Source organism: Marmota marmota, unplaced genomic scaffold (genome assembly GCF_001458135.2).
Source record: "Marmota marmota marmota unplaced genomic scaffold, marMar, whole genome shotgun sequence".
NCBI lineage: Eukaryota > Metazoa > Chordata > Mammalia > Rodentia > Sciuridae > Marmota > Marmota marmota.
The window spans coordinates 1,097,022-1,120,894 of NW_026000316.1; the positions used below are offsets into that span (position 1 = coordinate 1,097,022).

General features: G+C 41.3%; 1 protein-coding gene across 3 annotated transcripts in view; it reads right to left on the reverse strand.

Annotated features, from left to right (window-relative positions):
• Positions 1-3,375: 3,375 nt before the first annotated feature.
• The window catches only part of Drp2 (dystrophin related protein 2), a 41,675-nt gene continuing 21,177 nt past the window's right edge, over positions 3,376-23,873 (reverse strand). The window contains exons 8-22 of one of the 3 annotated variants that reach the window (XM_048797317.1): positions 22,319-22,379; positions 21,960-22,021; positions 20,009-20,083; positions 18,952-19,153; positions 18,646-18,731; positions 16,939-17,096; positions 16,433-16,599; positions 14,424-14,535; positions 13,041-13,177; positions 12,664-12,729; positions 12,351-12,416; positions 11,371-11,514; positions 9,546-9,783; positions 8,114-8,234; positions 3,376-7,817 (exon numbers count right to left, since the gene is read on the reverse strand). In XM_048797317.1, the coding sequence (XP_048653274.1) occupies positions 7,693-7,817; positions 8,114-8,234; positions 9,546-9,783; positions 11,371-11,514; positions 12,351-12,416; positions 12,664-12,729; positions 13,041-13,177; positions 14,424-14,535; positions 16,433-16,599; positions 16,939-17,096; positions 18,646-18,731; positions 18,952-19,153; positions 20,009-20,083; positions 21,960-22,021; positions 22,319-22,379 (1,820 nt within the window). In that variant the 3' untranslated portion in view covers positions 3,376-7,692. The remainder of the gene's footprint in view (positions 7,818-8,113; positions 8,235-9,545; positions 9,784-11,370; positions 11,515-12,350; positions 12,417-12,663; positions 12,730-13,040; positions 13,178-14,423; positions 14,536-16,432; positions 16,600-16,938; positions 17,097-18,645; positions 18,732-18,951; positions 19,154-20,008; positions 20,084-21,959; positions 22,022-22,318; positions 22,380-23,873) is intronic. The other 2 variants (XM_048797316.1, XM_048797315.1) reach the window with 2 other exon arrangements.

Consider the following 23,873-nt stretch of genomic DNA (forward strand, 5'->3'; position numbering starts at 1 on the left):
CAACTATTTACATTTACTTTTTAAATATGTAGGAAACTTTTATTTTTAAAATTCTTTTATTAGTACAATATAGTTTTATACATAATAGTTGGGTTCGTTTTGACATAATCATACACGCATGAAATTTAATTTGCTCAATTTCAGTCCTCAGTATCTTCTTTTTCCCTACCCTTGTCCCCAAGCCCCATTTCCCTTCCTCTACCCTACTGGTATTCTATTCTACTTATTTATGCTTCATAGATATACATAAAAGTGGAATTCATGGTGGAATATTTATACATGCTCATAGTGAAATTTTGTCAAATTCATTCTACATTTCTTCCCCTTTCCTGTCCCTCCTCTCCTCCCCTCCATCTCCTTCTTATACTCTACTGACCTTCCCTCTATCTGTACAGTATCTGACACCACTTTTTTCCCTTACTTTGCTCTAGCTTCCACTTACGAGAGAAAATTACCCTTGATTTTCTGAGTCTGGCTTATTTCACTTTACATGATGTTAAGTAAAATTCCATCCATTTACTACAATTGCCATAATTTCATTCTTCTTTTTGGCTGAGTAGAACACCATGGTATATTTATACCACATTTGTCTGTTGATAGCACCTGGACTAGTTTCATACTTACTTGGCTATTGTGAATTGTGCTGCTCCAACATTTGATGTGGCTGATTCTCTTTAGAATGCTGATTTTAGAAGTGGGATAGCTGGGTTATATGGTTTTATATATAGGTTTTCCCTAGTTTTTTGAGGAATCTCCATACTGCTTTCCAAAGTGGTTGCACTAATTTTTAGTCCCACCAAACAAATAAGAGTGTACCTTTTCCCTCACATCATTGCCAGTATTTATTATTATTTGTCTTCTTTTTTTTTCCTTTGGTACCCAGGATTGAACCCAGGGACACATAATCCCTGAGCCATATCCCCAGCCCTTTTTATTTTTTTTTTTATTTTGAGTCAGGTTCTCACTAAGTTTCTTAGGGCTTCTCTAAGTTGCTGAGGCTGGCTTTGAATTTGTGATCCTCCTGCCTCAGCCTCTCAAATTGCTGGGATTACAGGCATATACCACCACACTGGGCATTTTTTTTGTATTGTTTTGGGAAGCTACTGGGGTTTGAACTCAGGGGCACTTGACCACTGAGCCACCTCCCCAGCCTATTTTGTATTTTATTTAGAGACACCGTCTCACTGAGTTGCTTAGCGCCTCACTTGTTTGCTGAGGCTGGCTTTGAATTCATGATCTTCCTGCCTCAGCTTCCTGAGCTGCTGGGATTAGAAGGGTACACCACCATGCCTGGCCCTTTTTTTTTGTATTTTTGATAATTTCCATTCTGACTGGAGTGAGAGGAACTCTTAGTCTAGTTTTAATTAGCATTTCCCTGATTGATAGGAATGTTGAACATTTTTTTCCATGTATTTGTTGGCTATTTGTATTTCTTCTTTTGAGAAATATCTGTTTGGTTCTTTTGCCTGTCTTTTGCCTGTGTATTGATTGGGTTATTTGGTTTTGAGTGTTAAGCTTCTTGAGTTCTTTATATATTCTGGATATTAATCTCCTGTCAGATGTTAGCTGGCAAAGATTTTCTCCCATTCTATAGGCTCTCTCTTCACACAATGATTTTCTTTGCTGTGAAGAATCTTTTTTTAAATTTTATGCCATCCCACTTCTTAATTCTTGGCTTTATTTCTTGAGATATAGGGTTGGTTTTTTTATTTAAGGAAGTCAGGGGCTGGGGATATGGCTCACGTGGTAGAGTGCTTGCCTCACATGCACAAGGCCCTGGGCTCAATCCCCAGCACCACCAAACAAACAAACAAAGGAAGTCAGTGCCTGCACAAATATGTTGGAGTGTTGACCCTAGTTTTTTAGTATTTGCTGGTCTAACTTGTCTTCATCCACTTTGATTTGATTCTTGTGCAGAGTGAGAGATTAAGGATCTAGATTGTTTGTTCTACATATGGATATCTAACTTCCTAGCACTATTTGTAAAAAAAAAAAAAAAAAAAAAAAAAGGCTACCTTTCCTCCAACATATATACCTTTGTCAAGTATCAGTATGTGGATTTGTCTCTGTCTTCTCTTCTATTCCTTTGGTGCTCATGTTTATTTTGATGCCAATACCATGCTGATTTTGTTACTATAGCTCTGTAGTATAATTTGAGATTAGGTATTGTGATGCCTCCTGCTTCACTCTTCTTACTCAGGATTGCTTTGGCTATTCTGGGTCTCTTATTCTTCCAAATGAATTTTAGGACTGTTTTCTGGTTCTTTGAAGAACATCATTGGTATTCCGGTGGTTATTGCTGTATATTGCTTTTGGTAGTATGGCCATTTTGACAATGTTAATTCTGCTTATCCAAGAACATGGAAGCTCTTTCCATCTTCTAAAGTCTTCTTCAGTTTCTTTCTTCAGTATTCTATAATTGTCATTGTGGAGATCTTCCACTTCTTTGGTTAGATTAATTCCCAAGTAGATTTTTTTTTTAGGTTGTTGAGAATGGGATAGTTTTCCTTCAGCAGAGTCATTGTTAGATTATTGGGAAACTATTTATGAATGTTGATCTTGTATCTTGCTACTTTTCTGAATTTATTTATCAACTCTAGAAGAGAGATAATATAGTTCTTCTTTCCTATTTGTATTCATGTAATCTACTTCTCTTGCCTGATTGCTCTGGCTAGAGTTTCAAGAACTATAGTGAATAAAAGTGGTGAGAGTAGACATTCTTGTCTTGTTCCTAATTTGAGAGGAAATGCTTTCATTTTTAGTCCACTCAGTTTGACGTTGGCTTTGGGTTTGTCATATATAGAGCTAAGTTCCTTCTATCCCTATTTTCTCTAGCATTTTTAATGGGTGCTGGATTTTATCAAATGCTTTTTCTGCATATATTGAGATAATCATATGATTCTTGTTCTTCATTCTATTTATGTGGTGAATTGCATTTATTAATCTACCTATGTTGAACCAACTTTGCATCCCTGGGATGAAACCACTTGATCATGCTATACACAATCTTCTTGATGTGTTTTTGAACATGGCTTAATATGCTAGGAAATTTCAAAATATATATATTTTGTTTTTCTTTTTTTCCAGTACTAGATTGAACCCACTGTGTCTCTGCCACTGAACTACATCCCCAGCCATTTCCATTTTTTATTTTGAGACATGGTCTATTTAAGTTTCCCAGGTTGACTTTGAACTTGTGGTCTTCCTCCCTCAGCCTCCCTAGTTGCTGGAATTTCACAACTAGATGGTGGTGTGTGTACCACCATGCCTGGTTTACAACTTGCATTTTTATTGGAAAGCACTGCTGTGGTTTGGTAAGGAAAGAGAAATTGATGGTGTAGAAGAGGTACTAATGCCATAAAATGACATTAAAAACATAACCATCAATTCATAAGGACATTTTAACAACAAAAATATAGCCATATTCTCGAATAAAGGAGAGACCTTTACTAAATAAATGTAACTTTATGGAAACTCACTACAGTATCCTGATTTTTATATTGCTTCAGCTGATAAAAAAAGTCTTTGGATTGATGAGGATGAATTTTTGGAACCATTGCCATATAGAGTTCATCTTGTAACATGATAACTCGCTAATTTGGAAGGGGATAGAGTTTAAGGGGCCACCACTCCAGGTAACAGTGTAAGATGGCATCAGTAGGGGTGTCTTTCATCCCACAGTTGTTGGTCCCACCTGGTGACCTTATGTTTTGCAGTGCTCCATCCTGTCTTCCCACCTCCAAATAAGAGAAAGATGTGGACTATCAGAATCAGAGATAATAACTAGAGAAAACAAGGTAAACAAATACAAATTTATTCTTTTTAAAGTAGAATTCAAGGGAAAGGGAAAAGCACCACAGTAAGTGGCAAAGTTAATTAATTTGCTTCCCACCCCTTCAATCCCAAACTTTTCTACACTTGCATGTCACCCTTGCCACCTCCCCCAAATCTTGTCCAAAATTCTTATGACCAGTTCTTGCATCAAGCAAGCAGCATAGCAGGCTTCAGGCTGGACTTAATACTGCCTTGGGAACAGCGAATACATTCAGCAGGTCACCCTCCAAATATGGCAACTGTGGGAGGAGATAGACACTGGGAGCAGAGCCCTGGCCTTGAGCCTTATCCTCTCCCATGGCCACTGGTGTTAAAATAGTGAGAAGTCAATGAAGTGCTTCTTTGTTCCAAGAGCCAGGTTTTGGCAGGAATGCCCAGAGATAGAGCTGCCCAGCTGAGGAGCTAAGTCTCATAGCCCAACGATAGGGCTTCCAGTTTCTCTCCCAAGACTGTTTGTGTTAAGGCAGCTATTTTCTTGGTTATGTGTCAACTATGTCAAAGGAAATTTGATGGAATTCCTAGCCATAAATGGTTTCACAGGCCATTAGTCTGCTATTGAGAATGTGAGTTTAAAGAATGCTCTGGCTCAATGTTGGATCTAGAGTCCAGACTCTTTTCAAAGCATCCACCAGGCAGCACAGGTATCCCTTAAAATGAATTTGGTGGATAAACACCTCCCAGGATTGGCCTCTGCCTGGTCTCAGGGTTTCTCATTAATATGGCCTGCCAGCCCAGTTCTTGGAACACCAGAAACTCAAATAGTTCTCTACAGGGAAATATTTTCCAACTTTGGGCATTGAAGGAAATGGGCACTTGAGAGCCTTGATTCCAGCCTTTCCAATATTGAGGGAAGGGCACATATCTATCCTCCTGGGCAGGTTATTTTATAAGGAACTTTATCATGGCTTCATATTCTCCAGACATTCAGCCTTCCCCAATGATAATCCACTCTGCTCTAGCTGGAAGCAGAGGTACCTTCACAATGGCATTTTGACTTCAATCAAATTCTTTTGAGGACAAATTGCCTGTCAATCGTAACTGTTCCCTGGTACTATTGGGTAACTCCAGCAAACACATTCCTTATCACTAATGCTAATCCTACAAATCAGAAGGTTTTCCTCAGATTACCAACCTAGCAACTCCCTTCACCTCCATTCCAGTTACAGGGCCATAAACTACACAGCACCACACATAATACCTTTAAGAGACATGATACATGACAAATACCTAACAACATACAACACATTTTGGTAAATCCAACCCCAATGTGGATTCACAGTGTCCAAGGATCCATTTACCTCACTAGAGGCAAACTGTCCACATATGCTGCAGTGACTGTCACTGGACCCTTGAGCAGTATACTCACCTCAGGTATTACAGGTAAACATAAGACTGCAAAGTGTCCATGACCCCCTTACTGAAGATTCAACTCCTGACCCGCTGCTCCGGTCCACCTACAGCACAAATCCTACATAACAAGATCTACATATTTTTTTTACCATACCTGGCCCACTGCAATTACCACAGGCAGCCCAAGAGCTCTCAGGTGGAATGGGGGTTAGAGAAAAGACTTTACTGATAATAGATTTTTCCATATTATCTGCCCTCCTAAGACAGGTATATGCCTCAAAGTTCCTGAGCCCTCTAACCACAACAAATTTCTTCTATCCCATTCCTACCCACAATCAAGCCCCCTACAAAGTTACCCCACTCTGAATGATGTCCAGGCTCTGTGTTTGATACTTGCCTACAATCTGCTTATCATAAAGCCAGATACCCAGTTCTCCTGCCCAGAGGCCTCATGAACACTGACGCAGATGTCATGATAAAACGTCTAACACCCTGAACCTGTGGCTTAGTGGGGAAGGAGGCAATCTTTGGATTCTGGACCCAAGCCATTTCCCTGCATCCCCTGGAGCAGGTCAATCTAGGTTCCCAGCAATTCTATCCACTGACCACTGCTTGATTACAGCACAAGAGTCCAAACATCTCACTCCCTCCTGATCTTGATGATAATCATTTCTTTCTTTAAGACCCTGAACTGGACCTTAGGAATTGAAAGTGGCCAGAGGATGTATTCTGTGTTTTAGCCATGTAAAAGATAATAAAGACCTTCCTGTTCCTTCTTATCTTCAGGAGTGGGTAGAGCTTAGATCCACTCTGTTTTGGCACCTGAACCACTGTTTAGGGGGTCCAGGAAAATTCCTCCAAGGCTCAGGTCTCCAAGGAATAAGATTTAGAATGAGAGAAGAGAACATATTGATGCTTCCTGTTAGATCCCTCTGTGGCCACAGACTTCTGTTGCTTTGGTCTGGAGGGCAGCTCACCCCAAACATCAATGGACAGAGACATCCTAGGAAAGCAGCCAGGATGCGCTTCTATCTTTCCAACCAGAGGCTGAGGCTAACAAAGAGCAAGGCAGAACATTAATACTTCAAGAGGTATTAGAGTTTAATGTGTGAGTGAGGCCAGGAGAGCACTGATGTACAGTAGATATGTAGAGTAGATATGTGTGTATATCAACTCAGGCAAATTAAGTTGACTGCAGGACTGGGGAAAATTTCCTCTTGGTAGAAAGCAGCCTAAGTGGGTTCTGACTCTGTTCAAAGTTCCCAAGCCCACTCTTCCCACCCCCACTATATACCCTGAACAGTTTAGAATAAAGAGGCCACGGTATATGTTGTCTAGGAAGAGTTAGTTCAGTTTGAGAATTGGGTTCACCTTCAGAGTTAAAAAAAACAGTTTTATGCACAGGAAGGCTCCACTGTTGTCTAGGGGTAAAGTGACCAGCTTCCTGATTCGTGGCCAGTGGCTCTTAGGAAGGGACCACTATTAAGGATGGCTAGTTACAATTGCCTTATGATTGGCTGGGGGTAACCAGCCACCTCACCTGATTCAGCCTAAGAGACAGAAGGGTCATAGCCTGGAAGGGTGTAAGGCAGTCATACTCTACCAGGCTAGAGGATGGCTTCCCCTTCCTCACCCAAGGAGAGCAAGCTGCCACTCCTCCTCCAGATCTCTAAGGAAAGAGTCAAAAGAGCAAAGGGTGGCTTCAGTGGGGTCTCCAGAGCATCTCAGTGGCTCTCTTAGAATGCTGAAACCTTCAGGAAAGAGGAGGATTGAGGGGGGGGGAGGCAAGAATCTAAACCTGAAAGAATTTCTTTAATATTCCCAAATGTAAAGTAGAAGTAGGAACCAGAATGAACTGTTTCCTCCTTGAGGAAATTCTGCTAGGGGCAGTGGCATAAGGAACTGTAGTTATTCAAGGAAGAAACAACATATAGGTAGAATCTGAAGGGCTAGAACTATGTCCTGAAGCTGAAAAAAAATAGGACACATATTGCCCAGAGTTCTTTAGGAACACTTTGGAGGTGGGAGGAGGTTCAGTAATACCCTTTTGCCTCCCTGAATTGGGCCAGAGAGTAGGGTTAATTCCTGTGGATTCCTAATGCTGGTACCCTGGGATCATTAGGCTTCTCCCTCTCTATAATTCCATGGAGAAGACAAAGGGGCCAATGGGCACTACTTGGCTCTGCAAAGCAGCTTCTCTTTCCCATCTGAATGGCCCAGTGCCATTTGCCTGTGCTGCAACAAAAGGTAGCATAAGGGACTGGTCTTGCACTTCAGAATTAAAGGGCATATTTCTAGAGTTAGAGGAATCAGGCCTCCTCTTTACCTGGCCCCTCCCCTACCACACATACCTCACATACCACCAGCCTTGCTGCTGCCCAGAGCCCAAATAACTCTGCTTGAGGAATGTGGGGCCAGTGGGGACTGGAAAGGTTGGATGAAGGCTGAGGGAAGATATTGACCAGAATCAGGAAGAATTATGGACTATAGAATGGGGATCTGGCTCCATCAAGAGGCCAGCAGGGTGCTGGCAGTCACATCAGAGCTTGGCACACTGGGGAAGGCATGGCGGAGCTTCTCCATGATGTCCTCCAAGCACAGGCTGACATCTTGGCTCTTTGACCCCACATCATCTGAGTTGGAAAAGAGAGATTTGTGAAGATAATGTTAAACTCTCTTATATGAGGTCAAGAAGCCAAAGTAGGATGCAGCTAGGTAGTGGGCAGACTCAGAACATTTACATCTTCCTGTTACTATGACTATTATGCAGGATGCACTCAATAGAAGAAACATATGAGTGAATTATCCCTCACTCTAAGATTGAAGGCATGAGGAAAAACCAGTTTTATCCTTAGCAGAACCTCGGGCAGGAAATCTGGGGCAGAACAAAGCCATGGAGGAAGGGGCTGAGAGGGGTTAGGGAACTCACCTGCAGCCTCAGTATCTGGAGTTGTCTGTCCCTTCTCCGGGGGGTGACTGCTTTCTGACTGCTGTGGAGATGAAGCTAGAGACAAATCTGCAGAGCCATTGCCTTCTGATTCAGTGGGTGGCTAGTAAGAAGTAAAGCATAATTTGAGTTTTGCTTTCCTAACCTTACTTTGACAGACTCCTGAGCTTATAAAAGACCTTAGAAATGCATGATCATCCCTTGTCCCTTTGAATTTTAGAAGCTTTTGCCAGTGCACAGAAACAATGGCTTCCCCTTTTAGGAAACTTCTTAATATATTCAATTACCAATTAACTTGTTCCTTCAGCAACATGTATCAAAGGCTACCAATTCTTATAAGGATGGCAATGTATCTAAAGCTATCTTGCTGTCATTTTGTCTATAATCAAGCTATTTAGAACCCATTTTTTCTGGACATGTAGAGTTGCACACCTGATCTTTGGTTTATGACATAATAGCATATGTTATAAACCTCCAGGAATTCATTTAGAGACTGTCTCTTGAAGGATCTGGGAAAAGGGCAGGGAGTACTATTCCCTGGTAGATATAATGACAATAATAAGTAACATTTGTGAAGAGTGTACCATATTCCTGGCATCATGCTAAATATTGTAAATACATTATCTCATTTTATGTTGAACACAATTCTATGATGTTGGTGTTATTATTCTCTCTATGATGGAACTTGGGCTTAATGAGGTTAAGTAACTTTTCTTATATCCCATAGTCACTAACTGGCAGAGTCATACTCAAACTTAGGGCTGTCTGACTCCAGAGCAATACTCCCAGAAATGAAAAGAGCAAAAATTAGCAAGAGACTCCTTTATTGTAAAATTCCTCTTTTGCCAAACATATCCATCCAAACCTGCTTCTTTCTAGCAAATACCATACATATAAAATCAACTTTTGGGATGACTTTGAAGGTTTTCCATTACTGGGGATTGAACACAGGGGTGCTCTACCATTGAGCAATATCCACAGCCCTTTTTTAAAAAAATTGAGACAGGGTCTTGCTTAGTTTCTAAGGCTGGCCTTGAACTTGTGATTCTCCTACCCTGGTTGCTGGGACTATCAGTGTGTGCCATTGTACCAGGCAGAAGTTCATTGTTTCAGTACCAGATTACAATGGATTGTGAAGAAGTGAGTCCTCAAAAGTCTTCCCTCTGCCCCTTGAGAATTACACACAAAGGTGGTATGAAAGAGGGGTGAAAGTGAATGGGCTAAGGATGTGCCCATACCATTCCCTTCCTTCCCTCATCTTCTCCATTGCCAGCCCAAGAATTCTCTTCAGGAAGTTACCTGATAGCCACAGCCAAAAAGCTCTTTCTTCTCCTCTTTGATGCACCTCCAACTCCCCAAACCTTCCCCCTATGCTCAGGTATTGCCTTCATTCTTTTTCTGTCTGTAGTCTCACCTGCAGGAGCAGTTCCCTCAAGCGTTGCAGCTGGGACTCTAGTTGCTTGTTGTGGTCTTCAAGGATCTGCATGCGCGTCTCCAGGCGGCTCTTGTGCTGCCTGAGAATCCTGGCTTCAGCCAGAAGCTCTTCATTGCAGTGGTCCTGTGCTGCCTCAGTGGAGCCCTCAGCTAGGTTGGGTGCCTCAGTCGCCTCCTCATGCTGCCACTTCAAGCGCCTCAGCTCTCCTTGGAGAATCCTGCCAAAGATAAAGCCAAGATCTATGGCTCTAAGAGAGTACTGTCCAGATCCAAGATGTCCCTTCATATACCAGTGAAAGCAATCCCCATGCTCTCCCATCCCACTTTCCCAGTCATATTCTTGCTTGAACTACTTCCTCTCCAGCATGTATGCCATTTACTCTGACATTCTGAGACTTTAGAGCAGAGGGAGCTGACATTTAACATAAGAAATATCTCAGGGCTTTGATGTACTGCTTTGGGGATTAATTCTGACCTTAAAAACAGACAGAAATGTGGTCTATAAATAAAAGAGGCATTAGGGCCACTGACTCACCTTCTCTGTTTTTATATTCCAGGAAAAGATATAAACAAGAGCTCGCCCATATTGCCTCTTTTCTCCTTAGCCCTCCTGTGAGGCCCACTTTGAATGGCCATGCTAGGTATCAAGAAAACAGATTCCAAAGATACAGCTTACTTTGGGGGACATTACTCTTTTTTTTTGCAACAGAACAGAATCATTATCTACCTAGTATTTCCCAAGGCCTGCCCTCTGATACTCTAATGCAGTATTTCTCAAACTTCCTAATGAGAAACAAGGGTTTTTTCCTACTCCATTGTGGAATGATATGTGATCCTAACACACATGACTAGTCCATGGTTCACACCACTTGAAATCTGCCATACAAGTTCAGCAACACTCAAACTAGCCTAATGAGATGGGTCCACTAACGATGTGTTTGTATGTCATGGCAATGTCCAATTGCTAGAAAAGTTTCTAAAAGCTTACTCTTTATATATTTGTATTTTCTGGACTGGTGACAAACACTTTGCTGATTGGCTCTTGTCTGCATTCTACACTCTGAGAGGCAGGGTTCCAAATATTTGCCACTCCAAGTGTGGTCTGTAGACCAGTGGTATGGGTATCCCTTTGGAAGGTGGTTAGAAATACAGAAATTCAGGCCCTACCCAAACCTGTGAATCAGAATTTACATTTTACCAGGCTCCCCAAGTGACTCATGTGCACATCAATGTTTGACAAATGCTACTCTAAGAGTTATTACAGATTCTACTTCTTTCAAAGTGCCTTGGACCTTCCTAAGATTCCTGCTACCATCCCTACTTTATGGAGATTAATGCCATCCCTATAATCTTTACTTTCTCTCTTCAAGCCTTCGAGTGATCCATAGTGTCATCTTCCCCTGAAATATTTTCACTAGGTGATAAATAATTCTTTCTCTGGCATGGGAAGTTCTTTGAGAGCAGGGACATGGCATAGTCTTATCTGTATTTTCTGTATATGCATCTAGTAGGTACATGGAAAACTTGGGGTTAAATTAAAAGAATTCAAATGATTACTGTAAGTGCTAGTGTTTATTGAACAGATACAGTAAACCAGGCACTGGGCTAACCCATTATATGCCTGATCTCATTTGGTCTTCATAAATGACCCTAGGAGGTCACTTTCTAGACAAGGAAATGGAGCACCACAGAATATAAGTAACTTCTTCATGATCACAAAACTAAAATGTGGAAGTGCCAGGTCTTAAACCCAAGCTGTCTGCTTCTGAAACCCACACAAAATTGTGCCATGACCACACACACACCGGTTCTCATCTTCTAAATGGGCTAGGATCTTCTCTAGCTCCCCCTTGCTTTCTGTAGCCATGCTGCATGGAGCCTGCTGTCCGAAGGCTAGCTCCCGGTCTGTGATGGGGCTGGAATGCCTCAGCAGGTACTGGTCCTCATCTCTGCATTGGGTATTAGGAAAGGAAAACAGGTGGCCAGCTTTAAATAGAGAAACAACTCAGGGTAAGAGTTCTAAGCACTCCGTTCAGGTCCCTGGTGATACATGCTGGAATATTCACTGTTAAGTCACATAGAGAGGGAAAGGCTAAATATTCAAGCTTTGGAGGGATAGAAGTTTTCAAAGGTGGCAGCAGATATGGTCAGGGGTACTGGGAATGAATATTTTCAGGCTTATGGGGCTTCTAGGTTCTCCTTAAAGATCCCTAGGATATAATGAGCAAATCATTTCCTTTTCTGTGCTGTTTTCCCTGTACCCCACTTGACTTCCTCACCTCCCAGAGGGATTTAAGTCTCAGTCAGGACCAGATTGGTCTATGTAGCTGGCTGCTCCTAGGCTATCTGAGCAGACCAGGAACTTCCCCAGAGATGCAGGACCTCTTCCCTGGACTATAGCACAAGGGAATGCCTTTGGCTATCCTTTAGTCAAATCCCTGATGTCTCCCAGGATTAGAATAACACTAGGTGGGGCTTTGGTATCTTGAGAACAAGAGAATAGCTCCTTTCTGCAGCTTTAGATGAGGGCATATATTCTTCTTTCCCAAAGTTGGGCATAGAAGAACAGAATTTCACAATAGGAAGGGATTTGGGCAGATGGCTCATTCAGTGGATGGAAGGAAGACTGCTTCTCTTTCTAAACACTGTGCCAGGAAGCAGCCTTCCATTTTTAGGGAGTCAAGTACCCTAACCATCACACTCCTGAGGCTATACCCTCCTGGATAGTGTCAGAAGGATCCCAAGGAGAGCTATTTCTGGAAAACAAGCAGCTGTGGAAACTCACATGCTGTCATCTGGGGATAGGCTGTCATTAAAGAAGGAGCAATTTTGACTTTCCATTTCAGCAAGTCTGGGAAGAAAGAACAGAGACAGTAGAGAAAACAAGATGTGGGGGCCTGCTTTCATCTCAAGCACTCTAATCCCATAATAGGATCATTGGCATTGGGAGCTGCTCCAACCACCCCTAAGTGTTGGGACTTGCTAGTTGCTGCAGATCCCACTGTGTACATCCCCTGGTCCTGATTCAATTCTCATTGTCCCAACTGAAAACCCTTCCCCATTAGGCTTCCTACAACCCCCCCACCAAAACCTTGTACCTGCTAGCAAAATGCTCAATGCGAGAGTGTGTGTCAGCGTGTGGCAACATTGGGGAAGAAGCCGGCCTGAAAGAAAGCAACAAAGATTCAGAGGATCAAAGATTGGACAGCTACATCACCTGTTTCCTCAATGCCTCCCCCCATTCTATCCCTTACATTGTGGAGATGGGCAAGAGCTGATGGGAACAGGATATAGAATCTGGATTCTAGCATGTATCTCAGGCCCGAGTCTAGGTCAGGCCCAAGCAGAAATGCCCTGTCACTGGTGGAATTCTCCCTGGAATGTTCTTCTAGCCCACCTGGGACTAGCTCCTTTGCAGCACAAACACAAGGTCAGTGAGACTGCCCACAGTCCCTGCTCCACCACTCGTACTCACGTCTCACTGCAATCTGCCTCCAGCACTGATTGCACAGGCAGATAACCTCGCTGAGGGTGTTTGCTGAAATAATGTTTTGAGCGGAATTTGTTCTTTAAGGTTGTGGCAAAATCTCTCATGTTCTCGCTGGATGTTGTCTGGTGGGAGACAGGACAGAGAGACTCATTCTAGTGGCTTCCAGATATTCTGGGAAATTGTGGCTAATCCCCTAGAGCAAAAGTGATTGGAATTCCACTCCTGTTAATACCTACCACACCCTGCTCCTAGCTAAAGTTCTAGAAAGATACACGCCAAACTATGAATACTGGTTGTCTCTGAGAATTTATATTGGAGGAATGGAGGCCAGGTAAATACAGGTATACTTTCATTTTATATTTTAAATGCTTCTATTTGTATAATTCAAATATTTTTACAATGAGCATATTTTGTTAATTTAAAAATATCTTTTCAAATAAATTCTGAAAATGTAGAGAATGATCAAGAGGATTATCAGCTTATCCTCTCCAGCTAGTTTTCTGTATTTGACTTTTTATAATGTTTTCTTCAAAATGATAATAAATAAAAAGTAAAGGGAATGGTCCCTGCTCCCACCTGGTTACACATGTTTCTGTGCAACAGAATTTGAAGAAGAGATGACAGTTTGGAAATATGGATTATAGGAAAATAGGTTGAAATATGGGGAGATGGGATGGGTGAAGGAGCAGTGAGAAGGGAATTTGGGATATACTTGGGGCTCTGGAATATGTGGGGGAGCAGAGTTGTCTCAGGAAGTTACACAGGGAGCTATGGGTCTTGAACAAATCACAGGAGCAGTATGGCTGCAGTTCAGAAATGCTGACCAATCTGGGCTCAGATGACTGTGAAGGGCACAATTGCCAGTGAAGATCAAGTGGAATTTATGGGATAAGGTAAAGAACATATCATTTTCCTTCCTGAGGAACTGAGTAATTAATTTGAGCACAAACTCTGGTATTGACTAGAAGAGATAGAATCAATGACAAAGTAGCAAGGAAAGACGTTGTGGTCTACTGTAGAAGCAATGAAAGAAGCTAGCCAGGAAAAACTCAAGTGGGCAGGGTAACATGAGTCATCTGTAACTGTCTTTTTCACTCTATTTCTTTCCTGAGCCTTTTCTCTGCAGTAAAATAATGGGTGTTCTTTAAATGGCTGAGAGTGTCATGGGCCAACTGTGGCTCTAGTGAGGGAAAAGCTCCAATGGAAAAATAGAGGTCTGAATCCCCTAAACTGGTGAATTACTGGGACATTTTGGGGAATGCTCCCCACAGGACAGCAGAACAGAGTGAGTTAACTCTGGGAAAAATGGATCAAAGCCTAGAACCTGAGAGCTGCCTACCCCTCCCACCTAGCCCAGAGCCTCCATACCGGTGTATAATATTCCATGATGGGGTAGTGCAGCTTGTTGCCTTTGCTGGCCCTGCCAGTCAAGAAGCAGGTCTGGCAGATATCCACATTAAATTGTTTCAGACTCCGGTACCTTGGGGAAAGGAGACATTGTACGAAAGATAATCCAGTGTGCCACAGTGACTTCACCCATTCCCCTGACATCTAAATATACACACGTGTTAGAAGGGGATGGGACATGGAGTCATAACATGCTCAACCTCATAGACATAGCAGTGGCTGAATCCTCAACAGATGGGGAGTCTTATTTTAGAGATTATAACTCTTCATGATATCATAAGCCCATATTCCCATGAAGTATGAGAAAGAACATTGTCTCACCACCTTATTTTTTTAAAAGTAGGTGGGGAGGGGAATAGTGGTAAAGATCTCATTGGAGCAAATAGCTTTCTAAACATGGGTAGCCCCAAAGCATCCAGGATCCCAGGTACCACCACTTACCTTGGAGTAGTTACACATTTAATATAAAGGCAGCTTACTATCCTAGTCTTGGTTAAGCTGGCTATAAGATATTTCCAAAGTTTATTTATAATAATAACTCTATTATTACATAATATAGAATAGCCTTTTAGATCTACTTCTAAAGCCTGGCTAAAACACCCAGACTTACTAGCATAGAAGAATGAAATGCTGAGACTTAAAGGAATCAGCTGAATCAATATCTAGTCCTAGATCTACCATCAACTAGCTGTGTGAACTTGGGCAAGTCACATTCCACTTCTATTTCTCATTTGCTCATCTTATAAAAAGTAGGGTATTTGTCAGGTGTGGTAGCACACACCTATATTCCCAGTGGCTTGGAAGGATGAGGCAGGAGGATTGCAAAGCCAACCTCAGCAACTTAGCAAGGCACTAAGCAACTTAGTGAAACCCTGTCTCAAAAAATAAATAAGGGCTGTGGATATGGTTCACTGCTTAAGCACCCCTGAGTTCAATCCCTGGTACAAAAGAAAAATATCGGGGTATTTTTAGGGACAGTAGTATGAGTTAAAAAGTTGAATATTTTATGAAGAAGGCCAAATTCAAGACAGTGGTTACCTTTGTGGAAGAATGAGAGGAGAATGTAATCAGGGAGACTTAAGATGAATTATAATAATGTTTTATTCCTTAAGTTTGATTGTGGGTATATACTGTAGTGTGCTAGCGACATTTCCTTATTAGCTCACAAGAACTGGCTGTTCAATTTCAAGGGTTTTCTAAGCCATTACCTTATAATGAAATTATAAATGCTCACAATTAAATAAATGATACTGAAAACAAAGGTAATAAATATTCAAATCTCATCACTTCTTAACAAATTTATTATGATCTATGCTCTTGTGATTATTTACAACTATTGTACTGGTTAAGTATTTTTTTATCTGAAATGCGTGAGACTAGAAGTGTTTCAGATTTCAATTCTTCTGATTTTGAAATATTCACACATGCTTTTCTGGTTAAGCATCCCTACTCTAGAAATTCACAATGTTCTAAAATAGATTTGGGAGCATTTCAGATTTTTGGATTGGGGATATTCATCTTGCATCTGCCTGGTAGAAATACTATAAATGCTGTGCATCTCTTCCTGATTCTGCTCAGGAACCTCCTGTAAGTAACCTGACATAGGCCAGGGTGGGGATATTTATACCACAGAATTTAGCAAATATTACAAATCAGGTTTCCTTTTTTTTTTTACTTTCTGGGGGAGTTGATTGTGAAATGTTTGTTGGCACATCATTTGGTACATAGGAATTCTTACAGTATTTGCTATACATTTTTGTAGGTTTTTAGTACTTCATATGTCAAAAATTCAATTTTTAAAAAGTTAAACATTTTGCAATAGAAAGAATTACAACAATATATAATCATACACAATAGTTTAGCTATAACTATACAATAATTATATAATGTGTTATCTTGTAATATCTGATTTATATTTCCCATGACATATTTATGATGATTATCATCCCAGCAGGTATTGTTTCTCCTACCTGAACCCTTTGATGGGGCATTGTCTACAGATAGAGCACTTGGTCTGATGCTTTACTTGCTCAGCAATGGTGACCCGATGCAAGACAGCCAGCCACACCATGGACTGGGGCTCCAAGTTGACCCATTCCAGGAACTGGGAAGCTTCAATGACTGGCTTCCCAGTGCTCTGGGGAAATAACAAGTCCAATGGATTTGATTGAGGCCCAACATATCTTGTCCTTAAGAGTGGCAGCCCTCCAAGAAACAGGGGAACCAGCAGGGTCTGGGTTGGCCTATTCTTCAGAGGTTTCCACCTGTTACCCTGTCTTAATGGAGCTGGCACACTCCCCAACAGTACTGCAACCCTAGACCTAGAATATCCTCTGTTCTGTTGTCCCATTCCAACAAACTCTCTTACATCTGAATATTTCATGTTAAAAGCTAGTTTTTGGTCCTCCTTCATTTCCTCCCACCCTTTCTTCCATGTTGCTTCCCTCCATCCTGCCCTTCACAGTTCCATACTCACAAAACGGAAGCAACTACGGACACTGGGCTCCACATTGCTGCCCCCAAATGCTGCCACTTCACCCAGCTGACGGGGCACCTGAATGGCCTCATGAAGCAGGACACCGAGGTGGCGCTGGTCACACTGGCTGCCTGAATTGGCCACTTGGCTGAAGAGGTCTGCTGGGCCCACCATGAAGAATGGCCAACCCCAATGCAGGAATGGCCAGAGAATGATATAAGGAGAAAAATCAGAAAAGGAAGACAGGGAGAGAATATATTGATGAAGCTAATGATTTTTGAAACCAGAATACATAGAGATTTATCCCTTAACTTCTAGAAGCCTAGGAGTTCTAAAAAGAGCATTTTCTTAGTTCAGAGAGCAAAAGCAAGACAGACACACATGGAAAGCATTAGGAAAAGAGGTAGAAAGAGAAAGAGACAAAGAAGGACAGAAAGCAAGCTGTGTGTAAGAGTAGTGCCAGACACAATGATGCCATTGAGAAAACAGATTCCTTAAGAAGCAGTATGAGAGCTCAGGCTCAGGGGCATTTACACATGCATCACAGTTGGGCTTCCATACCCTATCCTATTCATGTAGTTTAATACTGCAGTAATATCTCAATAGTCCACACAAATGGAAGGAAGCAATAGCATGGATAAATCAAAAAGAGGTGCTAATTCAAAACATCTGATCATCTAAAAATGACCTCTACGTGCTGGGCAATATACTAGAGTACTTATATTTGAGTATGGACTGTATTGGCACTTCTAGAACCTCCTCCATCTCAGGCCAATCTTAGCAAACCTCTTCCAGAGGTTATTGTCTGTCTGCTTCATACCTCGCCAAAGGTCTAGAAAATACACAAAAGCAGAAGGCAAAAGGCCTGGGTTTGAGTTCTGGATCCATTGCTCACTAGCTTCAGAATCTTGGAAAAGTCATAAACCTCTCTATGCTGCAGTTTCATTACTTGAAAATTGAGGACAAATAATCACTGTACATCATCTCATCTCAAAGGAATATTGGATAAAATAAATAATAGAGCCATAAACATACTTGGAAAAGTCCCCTTCCCTTTGGAAAGTACATGCTTTCTATGTACGTCTATCTCCTTCTGCAGACTGTAAACCCCTTGAAGCAAGGACCATATTTAATTTGACCTAGCATTCACCCCATTTAGCAGAGAGCTCTATACACATTAGGATTTAACAGCTGCCGCTGTGCTGCAGAAAAGTTCAAAATGCTGAATTACTGAATTACAAGTTTGAGGATGGAGGGGAAAACAAAGATACCATAAACCATAAAAACTACAGAAGTACGTACAGTTCATCTCCTAGAGAATGTTAATTATTGCAACCTGTCTATGTAATGACATGAGAAATCTCCAGGAGAATGTGTGACACACCTTCAGCTTCAGACTAGAACTAAAAGTCAGGGCCCTAGAAACCCCATGATATCAACATGGATTCTAACTAAGTACTTACATCAGATCAGAAGAAACTAAACCCCTCAGAATGACCCTGGGAATAATAACAAGCCTTAGGGTTAATTTGGCCTTTGGGTGCCATGCATTCTTGGCAATCCTGGACCAAGAACCATCACAAAGTGGGTCAAGCAGCCTTCTGATGAGTCACAAGACCTACCTTCTGTTTATCTTAGACCTTTACTCCTCCCTGAAACACCTCTCCCTCCACCCAAGACCACTCCAGACTTTGGAGTTGTACTCACACTGAAGCTTTTCTTTCACTTCTGTGCCACACAGGCATGCAATGCCAGTCTTAAAGGACAATGCCCGCATCTTTCCACTGCGACCACTAGGTTTAAAAGAAGAGACTAAGAACATGAATATATGTGAAGTGTTAACATCTGGTCAGTCATTGTCCTCACTGAGTTGACTCCAGCAGAGCTCTGACCAAACATGCCCCAAACTGAACTGGGTCCAAGTCCACCACAGGAGCAACCCCTTCCCACCATATCCACTGAAGATGTCCCACTGAATTTATCCTGGAAGTTGGCAGGACTGAAATTGCTTACCTATCAAAAACATTGAGGAGCCAGTTGAGGCTCATGTCTACACATAGTGGCACATTGACCAGGATGCCTCTTTCCTCCTCTAGCCGTTCATATAAGGCAGTCAGGCAATGAATGACCTCTACGACATCCATCACATGATCACTGGCCTGCAGATCATGCTCATTGAAGATCTCCAGGGCTGTAGTTAGAGTTACCAGATCCACTGGAAAAGAGAGGAGAAAGGGAAAATATATAGCCAAAAGTAGGACACCAAGTATTGAACTAGGAGATAAAGTCACCGGCATCCCCACATTTGACTCAATCTCCAGACTATGTGCTTATATCATGTGCAAGGATAATATAAGCTTCTCCTTTACTAAAGACCCTTATCCCAAGAAGGGGGAGCAGCAAAAGAGCCCCTAAATTAATCAAACATATTTATATACTCATATTTTCTTTGACACCAGTTTCAAGAAGATGATGAGGCATGAATAAATTCATCTCCTATGTTGTATTGGTGCCTAAGAGATCATATTTTGTTTTAAGTTTCTCTGTCTTTACATAGGTTTCAACTGTAAGTAGGTCTATACATGAACTTTGTTCTGAAAACCTAGATAATATTGGTGAAGGCTTGGGTATGGCTGGGTAAATATGACACATATCAGGAGTACATTTTAATGACTTCCAAGGCTGAATGAGCCTACCCAGATGTGCCTAGGCCAGGAAACTTGAAAGAACAGTTATTGCTATATCCAATAACCCCAAGATAGCAAGCCATGATCTGGATACTTCTGGACAGGAACTAATTGCTTGATTATCCTTGTTGGGCAGGGGGAAAGGGACAAAGAATTGGATAGCTATAGGGTTAATTTGAAAACAAGTCTAGGGCTTGGAATGAGTAGAAGAACGCTAGAAAGAGCATGTGTCTACAGACAAAATATGCAAGCCTTTGGAGAGTTCCCACCAAACTAATCAACAACAATTCTGGCCAAGATAGGATGAAAGTAGGAAACAGCAGACAGATGAGGAACAGGACAATGAAGGTCAAAGCCTTAGGGAAATGTGACAGGAGACATACGGCGCAAGGCCTTCTGGACTCTGCGGAGCTTCATGGCAGTGCGATAAGCTGAGAACTTAATGTTGTTCAGATCAGCTGCAAAGAATGGAAAGAGACTCACTCAGATCAGGAGAATGCAAATTAAAACCCCAACAAGATACCATGTTATTCCCACCAGGTTGGGGAAAAAAATAGAAGTCTGACAACAGCAAGTGTCAACAAAAATATGTATGAATGAAAACTGCTAGTGTAAGTGTGAATTTATATAATCACCTTGAAAAACAACTCAGGCATTTCCTAGAAAAATGGAATGCTCATGTATCCTACCACATAACCAGGTATATATCCCACAGCAGTAATTTATAAACATTTTTTGACCAAGATTCATAGTAAGAAATTCATTTTACATCATGACCTAATATGCAAACACTCTTTTGTGCATGTTTAAATGACTTAAACATGTCAGAAAACAATACCTAACATATTCATCAAATATATATATGTTTTTTGTATATCAATCATACTTCAATAAAGTGTTTTTTAAAAAGAATAGAAGGGAACCTCAGTCAATAAGCAGGTGGAACAGAAGTGAGTGCTTTGTTCTTTCTCCAAAAGCATTCCTTTCTCTCCCCTCTGCATCTTCCTCAACTGGAGGCTGTACATTTCTGACCAACTATTCTATCATTACATTAGGGAATTATGACCGTAGATGTGAGGTCTAATCTGCTTTTTAATAATGTAAAAACAAAATTACTATCAAATACAACACTTACTAAGGATTTGTTACATATTGACACTTCTTAGTCTATTTCAGTTTTAAATGCTTGTTACAACACACCAAAATGGTGTTATAATCTATAGACTGAAAATCATGCCTTAGAGAAACACTTGCACACAAGTACGAGAAGACATGTATAAGAAATCCTCAGCAGCATTGTTCTTCTTAGCTCCAAACTAGAAACCCACATGTTCATCAACAGTAGAATGGATAAAGAAACTACTATATATAATGGAACACACGAGAGAGTGAAAATGAATGAACTGTATTCACCTCATCAACATGGATAAGATTTGCAACATAATGATGAGTCTCTCTTCCTAGTCAAAGATATGGCACACAAAAGTCACACTCATTGCAGCTTGGTCAGTGTCTTTCAAAGCAGATTAGACCTCACATCTACGGTCATAATTCCCTAATGTAATGATAGAATAGTTGGTCAGAAATGTACAGCCTCCAGTTGAGGAAGGTGCAGAGGGGAAAGAAAGGAATGCTTTTGGAGAAAGAACAAAGCACTCACTTCTGTTCCACCTGCTTATTGACTGAGGTTCCCTTCTATTTTTTTTAAAAACACTTTATTGAAGTATGATTGATATACAAAAAACATATATATTTAGTGAATATGAAACATCATGAGTTTGGAGATAAGTATAAACTGTGAAATCATCACCACCATCTATGTCACAAACCCATCTATCACCTCCAAAAGTTTCCTCCTGCCCCCTTACTTATTATTAGTAGTAGTAGTGGTCATTGTTGTTGTCATAGTAGTAATAGTAGTATGTGTGGGATAAGAACATAATATCTACCCTCTTAGCAAAAATTTTAAGTATGAAAACAGTATTATTAATTATAGGTACTATGCTGTAGAGCTCTAGGTCTTATTCATCTTATATAATTAAAACTTTGCAGCCTTTGACCAATATCTCATTTCTTCCTCCACCAGGACCTGAAACCTATCATTCTACTCTCTCATTCTATGAGTTTAGATTCCTTACATAAGTGAAATCATGTGATATTTGTCTTTCTGTGCCTAGCTTATTTCACAAATGGCAGGATTTCTTTCTAAGGCTCAACAGTATTCCATTGTGTGTAGATATAATATTTTCTCCATCCATTCATCCATTGATGTACATTGCAGGACAAAGGGAGCTGTATAGATCCCCACCCTATACAAGTACCCCACATTCTTACCTAATGTTTGGTATAACTCAGTCATCTTGGGATGGTCCCAGCATGTGGTCTGAGCCTGGTGGCTACAAACAAAAGCATCAACAGTGCCATCGTCCACCCCCCCCCCCACATACACAACACACACAGCGATACACTCAGTGATAGGTTGGATGTAAAAAGCTGCAATATAACCCTGAAGGTCCCAAAGCACAAGGGTTCACCTTTACCCAGGTAGAATCTTGAGCTCTTGAGATGAGTAGGAGGAAAAACTGGAGTAGATGGAGGAATCCCCACAGACAAGGAATGGCGGGGATAGGTAGGACAACCAAGGAAGTGGGTGGGCAGTTGACCGACCAGTTCTGATTCTGATGATCACTCACTTGATGTAGTAGGGAACTTTATTGGGTGAAATTGCTCTTTCCCAGGGAACCTGGACAGAGGCTGGTAAAGGAAAAGAGAAAGAAAGCTGGCCACTGGCCGCTAATGGTCTTCAGGCCTCCCAGTCTCCTGGCCATTCCCCTGCTCTATCTTCCCCCAAAAGGCAGTCAAGTCCCAAAGGAGATGTCTCAATTTCACTGCCAGTTCTTAATAACCCATGAGGGTGGACAAATACTTCTAAAGAATACATTGTTCTCCCTGATGTTGGGAAAGGGGAAAAAGTTGTCACTGATGCCCTAATACATCAGAAATGTGGCTAGGATACAAACAGGAATACTTGATGTTGCCTACCCTGACATTCTTCTCCCTGAACAGACTGCCATTTCTACCCATTTAGCTGCAGGCAGCTGGACTGATCCTGTGGATATGAAGTGGATTCTACTTTCCTCATGGGATTTAAAGCCCTTCCACAAGAAGGCCAAGTTTCTTATCCTGTGGGACAGAGGGAAACAGTACTGCCCATTTCTCTCCTTCTTTCCTCTACCCTACCCACCTCTTATGAGGAACTCTGGAAACTCATGTCTCTATCATCCCTGTGTCTTTATCTACCAGATCTCCCAGGAGAGACTCAGCAAGTCTGACTGACCTATTCACGATAGTTTCCCTGAGTACAAGAATCCTCTGTGGGTGTAGATGCATGTCACTGATTATAACAGTAACAAATCTGACCATGGTTAATGATTATGGTTCTCCTACTATGTGCCAGGTTAGAAGTGCTCATACTTTGTATGCATATCTAATTTTCCTTTCTGTATATCCACTGCTACCCACCTGGTCTGGGCTAGATTACTGCAATGTGCTTCCTCACAGTTTTCCTTGATCCCATTCTTGCCTCCCAACAATCTAATCTTAACACTATATTCAAACATAAGTCCGATCACATCATCACTCATCTCAAACCCTGCCAGTATACCTCCATTCTATTTGGAATAATCCTAAGTTCTTATTTTTACCTACAAGGCCCTCTGTGCTCTGGCCTCCCCACTCTTCCTCCTTTTGCTCTATTCCACATGGGCCTCCTTGCTGTTCCTCTGTACACCTCTGCTTTAAGAATCTCAAATTGCTGCCTAGTATCTTTCCTCAGCTACCCCATGGTTCATTCTTTTGGTTCCTTTAGGCATCTGTTCGATTGTTACCCTTTCAGTGAGGCTTCTGTAATATCTTTTCCCTTAAGTACTCCCTAACCATGCCTTCCTAGCTTTATTTTTTTTCCATAGCACTTGTTATGAATTGACCTTATACATATTTTACTTATTGGTTTGTAATATGCCTTTCTTCACTAGAATGTAAACTGTCCTCCAGTATCTAAAAAAGTATCTGGTCCACAATAACATTGTTTAACAAATAAAATCATTTAATTCCCATAGCCTGATAAGCTAGATTATAATTTCCTCTTTTTACAGATAGGAAATTTGAGGTTCAGAAAGATTTTTCAAACTTATACAGCTACTAAATTGAGGAACAGTGACTCCGACCCAGGTCTCTCTGGTTGGAGAA